Source organism: Mastacembelus armatus, chromosome 6 (genome assembly GCF_900324485.2).
Source record: "Mastacembelus armatus chromosome 6, fMasArm1.2, whole genome shotgun sequence".
Taxonomy (NCBI): Eukaryota; Metazoa; Chordata; class Actinopteri; order Synbranchiformes; family Mastacembelidae; genus Mastacembelus; species Mastacembelus armatus.
This window is the reverse complement of record NC_046638.1, coordinates 3039398-3052633: the sequence shown is the minus strand read 5'-3', so window position 1 is coordinate 3052633 and position 13236 is coordinate 3039398. Positions and strand designations below refer to the sequence as shown.

At 39.9% G+C, this 13236-nt stretch overlaps 2 protein-coding genes across 3 annotated transcripts in view; both read left to right on the top strand.

The window, feature by feature from the left end:
* Positions 1-5526, top strand: part of lrriq1 (leucine-rich repeats and IQ motif containing 1) — a 29445-nt gene extending 23919 nt beyond the window's left edge. The window contains exons 24-27 of one of the 2 annotated variants that reach the window (XM_026311681.1): positions 1024-1084; positions 1621-1729; positions 4009-4138; positions 4748-5526. In XM_026311681.1, coding sequence (XP_026167466.1) covers positions 1024-1084; positions 1621-1729; positions 4009-4138; positions 4748-4754 — 307 coding nt within the window. In that variant the 3' untranslated portion in view covers positions 4755-5526. Of the gene's footprint in view, positions 1-1023; positions 1085-1620; positions 1730-4008; positions 4143-4747 lie in introns of those variants that run through there. The other variant, XM_026311682.1, reaches the window with a different exon arrangement.
* Positions 5527-9131: 3605 nt separating this feature from the next.
* On the top strand, positions 9132-13053 carry alx1 (ALX homeobox 1). Its single transcript, XM_026312140.1, has 4 exons — positions 9132-9327; positions 9884-10188; positions 10531-10659; positions 12712-13053. Exons 1-4 carry the CDS (start codon positions 9138-9140, stop codon positions 13051-13053), a joined length of 966 nt encoding a protein of 321 aa, XP_026167925.1. The 5' UTR covers positions 9132-9137.
* Positions 13054-13236: the final 183 nt, after the last annotated feature.

Genomic DNA, 13236 nt, shown 5'->3' with positions numbered 1-13236 from the left:
GAAGTCCCTACTGAACATCCGGGTGCAGACAGGTTACAGTCTGTGAATTTGTGTACCCATGGCAATAATTTTAAAAACTGTGGTGGTTGTGATACCTGTGTTGGATTAAAAATACCCTCCAGTGAAATAACTGTTTGGGGTCTGGATGTGTTTTTCCACATTTACCTCTTTGGAAAGTCTTAAAGTCGGCACAAGATACCTCCTACTTTTAATTACGACAAATTTAGATGTACTTGTTCTTCAAGGTTCGTTCCATTTTATTTATCTCATCATGATTACATGGTATAGTCTACAAAATATCAAATACAGATATAAAAAAGACAGTGGAATCTGGCAGTATACAGTATGACTTACCCAAACCATACTAATATATTCTTCAAAGAGGCAGTTTCCTCATAACTTCTGGCCTATCTGTTTGGAATAGTACAATGACTTTAGACATACATGGGTAATTAATAATACTTTGGCAGATACTTTCCTCTGCAGTTCATTAAAGTTACATTTGTACATTCAAACAAGATGTGGTCCTCCTCACCCATCATGACTGAGGTTTCAGATCCTGGCAAATAAATCCCCCAAATGCCCAGTGTCCTCAGGGATTTTTGTATTTTTCAGCCTTGTATTTTAAACTTATCATTCTGCACAGTATCCAAGTGGGGTGTTAATGAGCAAAACAAGAAGATGAGCTGAGGGAAATGTTTGTCTCACACAGTATTTTTATTATAATGTTCTATTTTTCTCAACTTTAAACTGCAATGTGGTAAATGAGATCGAACCAACGCTTCAGTATAAGCACAACACATTGAAACACATCCCAACAAAATGTCTAAGGCAGTGAGCATGTTCAGTGGGTCTAATCCTTGTCCCACTGAACAAATAGACATTAAAATTATCATCCTTGGCATCTCTGTTTATTTTAAGATATGTCAGAGGTAATCGCAAACAATTGGAGAGGGGAAAACCATGAATTGATTCAAAATTCGCAGAGAACTAATAGCCTAAATATTTTTCTCTTATCCTCAGCGAGCATTTCTTGCCAGAGATAAGCTCAGACATTCTGAATGGAGGCAGAGTGCAGCTTGTGGTGAGTACAGTCCCCTCCCGTTTCCCCCTGCAGTTCATTCATTTCTGGGGGCCAGTTTGTATGTATGTGAAGGTATGCAGTATTTACATTCACTGCGCAGTCATGTCTCATGCTGTACACTTCCTCAACTGGAGCCTGTCTCATAAGTTTCAATTTAAAAGAGGGAAGGGGGGGTGGGTCTCTGACATTTAGCTCCACAGTGACACTTTCAATTGGATCAACTGGCTGCAATTTCTTCATTTCACTCTTAGAAATCCCAGTGTCGCTTTGTAGAAGGTTTGCCTGAACCTGAGAACGAAACTGATGCTGGTGAGGTCTTTGAAGTTAGAAACCGTAGGTCTCCCTGTGCTGTTATAGAGCAGTTTGAGTTATGGTCCCTGGCAAGAGGAGCCACCCCCTTCCTCCTGTTTCATAGATATGTTCAGACTGCAGAGCCACTGGTTGTGTTTTTCAGAATGCTGGGCTGGGTGTGTGAGATGTGTCGTGTTGGGCCTCATTTGTGTGTGTGTGTGTGTTTCTTTGTGCGGTATGTGCAGGCTGACCCAGGGCGACATCACTCCAGTGGACTGTGGGCCAACAGCAGTTTAGCTGTCCAGCCTTGCAGACAGAACAGTTATCTTCGCAGAAACTCTTTGGGTCATGCAAGTGAGTCTTGTGAATTTCACAGCCATTTCTTCTATCACCACAATACTGGGAATTTTAAACTTAAAAAAAAATAAAATGAGAGTAAATATGCAAAGTATATTTATTGGTATCACTATTATCACATAGTTTCACAGATTTATTGAGTAGTTTCATGTTCAGATCTAAGGAATAACAGAGTGCTGTAACATATGAGAAGCCTGTGTGCATATGTGTGTGCACATGTGTATATACAGTGCATGTACATTTAGTACATGCACTCACAGATGTCAGCGTTTGCACACTTGCACCCAAGGGTCTCGGGTCACACAGACCTGAGTGCGTAGAGCCCGGGATAAAGGCAGCTGCTTATTCAGCCCAGTCTGAGTCCACCGGTCGGCTGCTGTGGGAGGCGAGGGAGGGGAGCCACAGGGTCGGGCTGGGGACAGAGTGCCGTGAATTTCTTCTCTGAGAGGAAACGAGTAGAAAGGAAAAAAAATCAGTCCTTTCAGTGAAGAATGACTGGCCCTTCTGTCAGGAGACGTGGGGCTCAGGAGTTTGAGTGACAAAGATGCTACTTACAGCAAATGACCATTTTAAACAAGCCCAGAAATTCAAATGAAGGAGAGCCCTGTCCATGTTAACGAAGTCAAATTGGATTCCGATGATGATTTCAAAATGATATCCACGAGGTGCAGCAGGAGTGAGTGTTGTCATGCTAAAAAGGCAGTCTGTTGTTCTCCTCTGGAGTATGGCTGGGAGAAGGAAAGCCTTTCTGTCTGCGCTGATGAAAACACCATTTAAACACCAAATTGAAATATGAATGTGTGTGTAAGGAAAGAGCATTTCTCAAAAGGCCAATTAGATATTTCATAAACTTGGGAAGGGCATCTAATGTTCTCCTGGTACATCATCACAAGCTTATCACATTCGAGGAAACAGGCGCTCTTGAATGCTGACTCAGTAGAGCGTTATTGAAGCAACACGGAGAGTGTCAGTCCAAAAAAAAAAAAAAAAGCTGTATATCATTTTCCTTCTGAAGTGACATACAGTACAAACATCAAAGGGAAGGTTTTAAGTTAGAGGGATCACTTAGTTTGTTATTGCAGTAAAACCTGCATAAATACTCCATAATCTACTCTATAACCTATGGCAATATGATACTCACCGCTTGTTGGGACAGTGCCATAAAATGCGTTTCGAGGCTCAGAAAATATTTTCATTAAGCGTGCAGGGGAAACCATTTAGGTTGCATATCTGCTTCCTCAGTGCTGTCTGCTGATCAGCTCTAATAGGAGTAAAATGATGGAAAACAATTTATTTGGTCACAGCGGTCTGGTCAAATGTGTGGCCATTTGTTTATCTGTGTATATTTAATAGCAGAACTTGCATTAAAATTACAAACATGTGCATCAGGTTTTGGAAGTATGTTTTTGACTTAGAACAGATAATTGGACAAAAGTCTTTAATAAATGAAATTCAGCCACCAAAGTCAGACTGAAGTTTCTGAAAAAAAAAAGCCTGTGGTGGTTTATCTTTTAACTACATTACACAAACCATGAGAAGAGGAAAAGCACAGTGTTACACTACAGACATGCGTAAAATCAAAATCTAGAAAGGTTTGGGTATGAATTTTGAGTGGAGGGATAATCTATACAACGTGCCAGCTGTGCAGCTATTTGGAGCTGTGTCCCAGGCTCCCCACCTCCTCTAGAGTCTTGCCCGCTGTTTGGCTCCCTGTGTGGGGCAGCCATGGAGACCCTGGGCCTGGGCTCTACACGTGGAATGCATCATTCCTGTTAGAAGCACTGCCTTTGTTTTGTGTGTTAAAGCTTTGTACTGGTCCCCAGGTGAAATGTAAGGGCCTCTGATACAGCACACAAACACTCATGGGAGGTGGAGCACACATGCATGAAACGTGCTCACGAGCCCTGTTGCCACACTCTATATTTTAAGGTTTGATATAGTGTTTTCTTGAGTCAACTGACACACTTCATCTCCAAACTGAAGTTTGATATACTTTTATTCTGACAAGTAGAAAGTAAAGAAACCTGTTTTATGGCATTGATTATATTATCTACTGCTATAAAACTGAAAAGCATCAGATATGGCTTTGAAATGTATTAACAAGAACCCCACAGTACTTCCTTTGAGTCCAGTGTCAGGTCATACAGGCAACAGTGTGTACCACCAAAGATGTTTGGATGATTAAGAGATAACTCATGGATTGCTATTTGAAATCTGTTATTTGATTTGATTTTACACTGTGTGAAATGCTGACACGTCTTCTACTTCATCTCTAGGAAAAGAGGTTTTATCTCCAAAGCGAGTCGCGTCTGCTCCGTCAAAAAAAGAGCGCATCTCCTTTCGAGACAACCCTGTCCAGTTGAGTGGCGGCTGGGGAGGCGGCAGGAAGAGGGACAAAGTGCACAAGTAAGACACAAACTCTTCTAAAAACCATGACACTGCATTAGTCAGATATTTTTTTAATACATTTTATAGCACAACTTTAATGTCTTAAGATATAAAATTCATCTTTGCAGATTTAATTCTGTTCTTTAATGCTCTTTTGTGCGGAATCAACCTGCAGCTGTTCTTTTTGAACTCAGCTGGACACCCAGGCTTCTTCTCCTAAAATTAATTAAGACCAATAGGACCTGGCCCAGCCCAAATATCCTTAGGCTGTTCCATTATGTTGCTTCTGCTCAAGTATCACTGAACGTAATCACAGCCAACCAGCAGCAAAACACATGGAGAGAAGTCACAAATCTTTTAACTTGCGTGATATGTAGATGGAGGGAGGAAATAAGAACCTAAACATATAATACTTGTGATATATTGTTTTGGCACTTATTTTATTCTCTTCAGTTAAATACACTGGAAATTTTCCACTTGTCTACAAATGTAAGTGTCGTTCCTCCAGATTTTGAATCTATTTTGCTCCTGCTCATCAACAATGGGCTCAAAATTACAGCTTTTATGAGCTCAGCACAAACATTGGTGTTAGATTTAGAATACTGTTTTCTTTGTTTTCACCTGCAGATCATAATGGCCTTGTCTGTCTGTTGAATTTGGAGAGCTAAGGAATCCGTCCACAAACACTACCCTACCGGAGGCAGTGAACCTGAGGCTTGGAGGTTTCTTGCTGGTCTGCTGCCTGGAAATGATAACTTAATGAATGTCAAAACAAATAGTTGAGTTGCAGAGTAGCTCCTTGGCAGGAAATACATGTCTCTGTTTATTTTTCCTACTATCTTTCATTTACACATATCTGTTTTGACTGTACATGAGCTGACCAGGATTTTTGTCTTGGAGAGAGGCGTATGCCAGAGATGTGGTGTTCCTGCCCACTTGGGGGCTGTCATGAATCCCCAGAGCACTATCCGCCTTTAGGGAGACACTGACTTGTCAGGGCCATGGGGGGACACCAGTAGGGTGTTTCTTTGTCGTCAAACTGTCATTATACAGCTGTGTTACTGCAGAGTTTGGTTAAACATACAATATTGTCGGACAGGTGACATAAAGTGCTGTATATGTACATCTCGTGACAAATGTTATTTTGTTTGACAGAAATTCTCTATAACTTCTGCTTCTGAAATTATGTTGTTAAACCATCATCCCGAGATTTGTTTACTTTTGGGTTATGGGTAAATTATATGTAACCTAGGGCATCCAAAATTCATTGCCCGGTGAAATGACTGCTCTGGCGCACATTTAAATAAGATAATGTCCCTTTCAGCCCAGACTGTGCTGGCAGCCTGACCTCAACTCAGAAAATGTTGTTAGATGAAGTCTGGCAGAGACGGCTTTTGTATCCACATCACTCAAAATCATTAAAGGATCACAAGAGTGTTTATACATTTTATCTACAAATTATATGTACTGCAAATTTTTGCTGACCAGTTTGAGTGCATGCTGTATAGTTTTAGATTTTTTGGACATCTTTTATAAACATTTCTAGGCAGACACTGGTGCCTATTTCTTTCCATATGTTTGTAAGTGAAACTTTGTGTAGTTGTGTAGTTAATCACAGCGAACATCAAGTTTGTGACTTGTACTATCCATTAAATGTGCAGGAGTTTGTCTTGGTCACGCTAGTGCAAAAAAATATTGAAGACACTGAGGTAAAATGTGATGAGAACAGTATCTCTAGTATTAAAATATGCAGGACACACAGTAGATAAACTACAATACATACGCAGGCAGCATGTGGTTACAGAAGTGGTAGAGCTGATTTGAAAATCTGATTCAGGCTCTTTATGCTCTTTATTATAAGTGGATATTCAATCCTAAAAAGGACAATAAAATGATTAAGTTTAGAGGGAATTCATTTAAACACAGAATTAGTGATAACTATTTAGCAATAAAGTCTGGAAATACTTCATATTAACTTTAAATCTTACATTTGCTGATAAAGAGCTGGCATTTTCTTATTTTTCTGCGCTGTGACACAATTAACCAGCTTCCTTAGCCAAAGTAAAGGAAATGGATATAAACTGAGGAATGTGCTTGCCCTGCTAGAAATGTGAAGCCAACTTATAAAGAAATTGGGAATAAACTCAAACAAGCAGAAAGTATTCTGCACTGGGCCTCAGTGAAAGTCTCAGTAAAACTATTTATTACATGAATCACAACTGCTGGATTATAATATCATTCAGATGAAGATAGGTCAGGACTTTTTTCACATATTAAGTGCTTGATATTTTTAGGCTGCAGTGACAGCTGAGGTTATGAGAAAACATGAATTATTTTATCCCTTCTAGTGCAGAAAGCGCTCCAAAATCTGTTTACACAATAACCAGCATTTTCTTCTTGCTACTGGAATAAAAGTAAAACAAATCAATACTTCAGCTGTTAAAGGATACTTTGTGTTTGTCCATCTCTTGATAAATGTTATTTTGGTTAATTTGATCTTTTAAATGAATAATTTAAAGTAAAACCAGACAGACTTGCTGTTTTTTAGATTTGTGTTTTGGTTCAGCCTGAATCTGACATGTACATTTTAATGCCAATGGACGTGTGTATTGTACCTGAGTGGGATCATCTCGTCTTTCTCAATTGTTGCTTCATTTCTATCGATATTGAATCTGCGACGCACCTTTGAACTATCGAAGTGGTCACGAGAAGAATCTTTGTATTATTTTGTAGTATCGTTACAATTTGCTTTAGCATTGTATCACAGCATCTGGATTTAGTCTGGCCAGGCTTTGTGGCTGTTTGATCCCGTTTCAGTCACAGGTGACCTGTGTTACATGTCAACATGAACCCAGATGACTTACTTAAGTGACTGAGCTGACGTTTGTCAGTGTTCAGTAATGCCTGACTCCTGGAAAAACAAAAGGCAAACAAACAAAATGAAAACAAACGTTAAAAGCACGAATGCACTGCTTTCACTTTTTGATTTTCAGCTTTAAGAGCCAAATGTTCTGCAGACTCAAATGACATTCATAAGCTCCACGAAATGTGTGCTTTTGGCGAAAATAAACTCTGCTTGTTTTTATGTTTCATGGCTAGCCAAAGTTTTAAGACATTTCACTAGATTGAATTAGAATCCAAGAAAGGCCTTGGGCACCATGATGTCATGCTCTGCCTTCTGAAGTGGCACATTTTGGCCTTTTAGGCCTTTTGTTGTTTGGTTGTGTTGGAATATGTTTAGTCACATTAAGACTGAACTGAATGATAATTAGTTCAGCTCAATCATATTTGACCATGATGAGTGCTGCATAATGTTCTAACAAGCTGGCACTGTGTGTTTTCATGAAAAGTGAAGCTGCTGGTCTTTCCAGGTCTCTTCTATATGACATGTTGGCTGAAGCAGAGTTAGTCTGAAGGTGACCAAGCCCTCCAACTTTACAAACCTGCAGCGTGGCAGGAATTTCCAGCCAAAGACCAACCAAATCACTGTGAACTTTTCGCATTTTGTCCTCGGCGTGAGCCGGCGTGCAAGGTCATCTTAGAAGACCATTAAGACGCCCCCCTGCTACTTTAGAGCAATTTTATTTATTTTTATTTTTTCTCCTGTGGCACCGTGCAGCCCCAGGACACTGCCACTGACCCCAGTGCGAACCAAAGCTATGCATGGTGTGCATGGCAGGTGGTGTGACTGGCTGGAGATGTGGAGGTGGTATAGGCTTTGGTTTGTGGTAACATAATTCCTCCGTGATTCCTCGTCCTTTTTGAAAACCTGTGTCTGCTAAAAGTCCAACTTTGCTGCATTAGGATGTTTGCTCATCGATTCAAACAAGAAAAGGTCACAGCTTCGTTTATGTGACTTTTGAATGTCAAATATAAATCTTATTTTTATATTTCTAAAAAGGATAAATTGTCATATTTCAGATTTTAACTAAAGGCTGTGGGTTTGTTTTAACAGTGATGTTACAGGTTTAAAGCTTCTGTCACAACCTAATAAATAACATGTTTCATAAGTGTTGTTCTCTAACAAACCCGTATCAGTCTGATCCAAAATGCAAACGCAATTTTATAGAGCTGCACTAACCTGATATATGTGGGTACATTAAATAAAGAGAAGAAAAAAAAAACATTTTAAAACCAAAATATTCGGTTCAACAAACCTTAGTTGAAGTCCTGCTGGATTCGAACGAAAAATAGATGCACATTTTATATTTCCGTCCTTAATGTCAGGCTTTTTAAATTCCTCTAATTAAAAGCTTTTTTATTTTCTATGGCGCAAGTGTTTCTAACAATCACACTGTGTGATACTAATGTCATTTCTCAGGACATTCACTTGGAGCCTTGTTTTTTTTTACTTCATTTTGGTAACAAAAACAAAACGCGTTTTCTGTCCCAGTTTTTCTTATAAAAAGCCAAAATGTATTTGCTTTTTAAATAAGTGCCACAGACTCTTTACACTGCAGCCCGATGTTTAGGGTTCAGGACTTATTAAATATCCAAACTAGGATAGAAACGTTTTCTGGACATAGAATGACTCTTAAAATAAAGTAAAATTAAGGAAACATTTTTCTGTGCGTCTAAAGTAAATTTTGTAGCATTTTGCCTTCATTTATTTTGGTGTCACAGATTAAACTGCCCAAGAACGAAACGAGCGGCGACACTTCTGGACTATTCAGAGATTAAATCCCATTTTCAGTCGGGTCTTGTCGCTGTAGAGAAATTATTGCCTCATTTTGGATGTCTAAACATGTTATAAATTAAAGTCAGTTTTGATTGTTTCCTCTGAGTCGTCGTGGGTTTAAACTCACTTTAAACTGCTGTTTGGTTTGGATTCGGGGCGTGGGAGGAGCTGGTTTGCTGTTTTATATTCAGAGGGGAGGGGGTCTCTAAGGATCTTTCTCTTTGGGCTATAAAGACGTTGTGCCTTCAAGACAGAGCGAATTATTGCTGTACAACGCATCGGTCCATTGGTTTCTTTCCTATGGTGGCATTTGATTAACGTGAGCAGGTTTCGGGTAAGATGATGGAGTATATGGAGGATAAGTTTGCCTTGAAGAGCCAAGCGATGAAGGCCGGCGATTACTACATGGACCAAGTTATGGAGAGCCTGGACAGCGCGCAGTACTTCACCAAGTCTTCTCCAAAATGTGTGCAGGCCTTCGGGCTTCAGAGCGGCGAGCACCGCTCCTCGCCCTGCGGAGAACAAAACGGTGCGTAAAAACTTTTCAACTTTTGGATCCTTGACTTTTTGTGCATCAGAGCTGCAGTTTTAAAGTTATTGGTCTGCAACTGTGTGCGAGTTGAGAAACCAATAATAATTATATATATGTATATTAATAATTTAAGGAATTATGTTAAATTTAAGGAAATTTAACATCCAATCACTTAATTTTCTGTCCAAAACGTTGCAAATGTTTTATTGATGGCGCTCAGTCAGGCCAGGGCTGTTAAGATGCAGGTTTTTGTGATTATTATGTTGTTTTTTTCGCCACATGTGTATTTCTAAATTATTTGTTAGTGTTAAAAAAGTAGTTTGCACACATTATATTTCATACGTAGCAACAGAACCAAAGCTGTATATTAATTTTGACAGTGCCAAGAAGGCCAGTGAGTAATTTAGGTTAAATAAATGTACATTTTACACAATAAAATACATTTGACAAAAAATATTTTTTATATTTTAATGTCTGACGTTGCGGCTACAGTGTATTGTCATGGCAGCTTGGATACTTCATTACTATTAATTGAATCACTTGTTCATTCTAGCCAGTTACGGTGTGCCAAAAACAGATGACGACACTTTGCACTCGGACCTCGGCAGGTCAATGGACAGTTGTTGCACTCTGCGTGCGTCCCCGGTGACAACCGGGCAGGAGAAAACGGATTTAGACGACATGGGAGACAAGTGCGACAGTAACGTGTCCAGCAGCAAGAAGAGGCGACACCGGACAACCTTCACCAGCGCGCAGCTGGAGGAGCTGGAGAAAGTGTTTCAGAAAACTCACTATCCAGATGTTTATGTGAGGGAACAGCTTGCCATGAGGACGGAATTAACAGAGGCCAGAGTGCAGGTAGTTTATCACCACACTCTTATTTCTACAGGTTTCATTTTTGGAGAAAAGAAACGATAAAATTAGGAAACGTCAACTTTATGGGGATGAAAACAAACGTGAAGTGAAATGTCGCAAGTGCGTAAAAACTGGAGTCCATCATAAATGTACCACAAAAATCTGTGTATTACAATACAATTGTCAGTTGAACACACGCTTTTATTTTTTACTTTAGCACTGCAGAAATATTGAATTTATTTTGGGCTGTTAAAAAAAAACAAACTATTATTTCAGACAGATGCCATTTAAGTGTTGGGGAAAATAAAAAGTTACAATGATTTTGTCCTGTTTTCTCCCAATAAGGTGTGGTTTCAGAACAGAAGGGCGAAGTGGAGGAAAAGAGAGCGCTACGGACAGATCCAGCAGGCTAAAACCCATTTTGCAGCCACATATGATTTATCAGTTTTACCCAGGACCGACAGCTACACACAGGCAAGTCCTGTGCTTTTTTTTTCTTACAGTTAAAGTTTTTGCTGTAACTGTCACTGTGGGGAATTTAAAGCTATTTGTCAGAAACACGCTGTATGAGTAGGATGCAGGCCTCTGATCTCTATGGTACAATCTATGTGAGTCACAACAAATAGTATAAATCAGTGTGAGCTGTCACGGCTCCATAATTCATCACTTATTATGAAACCCATCTTCAGATAAGAGCCTGAACGCTGATTAGACTCTGTGCCGTGTCATGGCTGAATTAATGGCTTATATCAGATTTCCTGTTAGCTGAACATTTATCTTGCAGTTTGGACAAAGGTCAGGTACAAGATGAGGTGAGAGGAGACGCACATTGTCAGTCTGTGCTGTGGGACTGAGATTAGCCCTCCGAGTGTTGTTCAGCCCTTTATCTGAGGTGGAAACATGCAGGCAGCAGCTTCTCTGAGGCAACAAACAGCTTGTTTGTTGAATTCAACCAGGAAGAATTGAAATAAAAGCATTTGAAGGCAGAGTCATAGCTTTGCTATGCTCTGGCCCACGACCAGGTCAGAAATCTGTTGGACTGTCTTGTATTTTGTATTTTCTTCACACATGTTTCTGATAGATACCCCTGGATACCAGCCGTGCCCTTTCTCCCAGCTGATTCAGATTACTCTCATTAAATGGACCTTCCTGCATGTGTCTGTGTTGGCAGTGGGTGTTTTATCTCCTCTAACACCGTGGATGTGGGCTGCATTTTTGTGGTTTTCGTTGACCAGATTTTGACCGTTGTTGTCGCTGTAAGGGGCAAAGACTGAGGTGGATGTTGTCAGAAAGGCACCGTGAAAACTCGCATACTACAACCACATTTCTGAGCCATAAAGGAAGTTTATATAACCATCAAAGTCGACTTTTACTCTTTTACGCTCTGGCCTGTGTTATTTCGCTGTGCCCTGTCAGAAAGGCGTTGTCCTGGGCATCTGGTTCAGTCTTTGTGTTTCTGCAGTTTTCTAAATTTTCTAAATATGTTCTAGGACAAATTTGGTGTTTTTATTTTTCTTGAAATGTGTCTTAGGGTTTATTCTGTAGTGAAGAAGCTGCAGCACATTTTAGTGACTTCATTTTGACAATTCAGGAGCAAATGAATTTGCATGTTGTTCATATACCATTTACAGTTTGGGCTTGTCTTCTCAGATTGATTAAATCAAACCAACTGTCCCAGACTAAATGAATGTTTTATGTTTTATGTTAAAGACAAATAAGAGTTTAGTCGACTGAAGCCGACCGGATGGGCCCATACTTCCTCTGTGCTTTGTCTGGTTTCTGACTGTCCAATAAAATGCCATCAGACACTTCTATGATACATTACAAAAATATTCAATCTATGTAAAATCATGTTTGGATTCACACGTGTTCAGGTGAGACTTCAGGTAATAATAGTTACTGGTTTAATTTAAAAAAATCTTCTCACTTGCATGCAGATTATTTTTCTCTGCTCAAGTGTTAATATGTCTGTTTCTTAGATTTCAGTCTTCACCTCAATACAATGGAGATGAATGAAATGTAATTTGTGGCTGTCAAAGTATTAAAAAAAAAAAAATCATGTTCAGGAAAATGTAATAAAAAGTGTTTTCACTGTGTATGGAAGACACTGACAGCTACTTATTCAAACAATTAATATTCTGTTTTTAAAAAATCAGCCTTGCAAGTACAGCATGTCCTTGAAAAAGTCTGACTACATCATTTTTAAATCTGTAGCTATAAGCTTTTTTATGTTGTTTATGTTTATTTCCCACATTTGTCATTTTTACTTTTATGCAGCGTGCCGTGCTTAAATGTCTCTCTGCCCTACATCAACACAGTGTTGATCAGTGGTTCATGCTGTTTTAAGTGTCTGATATCTATAAATCCTGTGTGTGTGTGTGTGTGTGTGTGTGTGTGTGTGTGTGTGTGTGTGTGTGTGTGTACATCTTTGTCAATGATAATTTATTCAAGAAATTAAAAAGAATAATTTCTCGTAGATTTTTCTGGCTGCCTTGACACATCTAAACACTTTCTTTCATCTAACAGATCCCCAACAACCTGTGGCCCAGCCCTGCTGCCGGTGGCTCTGTGGTCTCATCCTGCATGCTGCCCCGAGGCTCCCCGCCCTGCGTCACGTCCTACTCGCACTCCCCTCGCTCGGCCTCAAGTGCCACCGATCACGGCTACGTGGCGTTCCCTAATCAGCAGAACCAGTTCGGTCACGTCTCCCTTAACAACTTCTTCAGTGCGGACTCCCTCCTCACGCCTGCTGCCAACGGTCACCACGCCTTTGAGACCAAACCTGAGTTTGAGAGGCGCTCATCCAGCATCGCTGTGCTACGCATGAAGGCCAAAGAGCACACAGCCAACATCTCCTGGGCCATGTGATCAGGGTTCCTGTGCATGTCTGTAAAGTCAGGTTAGTTTATGGAAAAAGCATTTTTAAGATTGTAGGGATTGCCCGAGGAATCAGAAACAATATTAAAGAGCTGTTACAGATCTAACAACACCTTTTCTCATATTACAGGCTAGATCTCACTTATTTGTCAGTGAAAATCAGCCCAGGTTCGA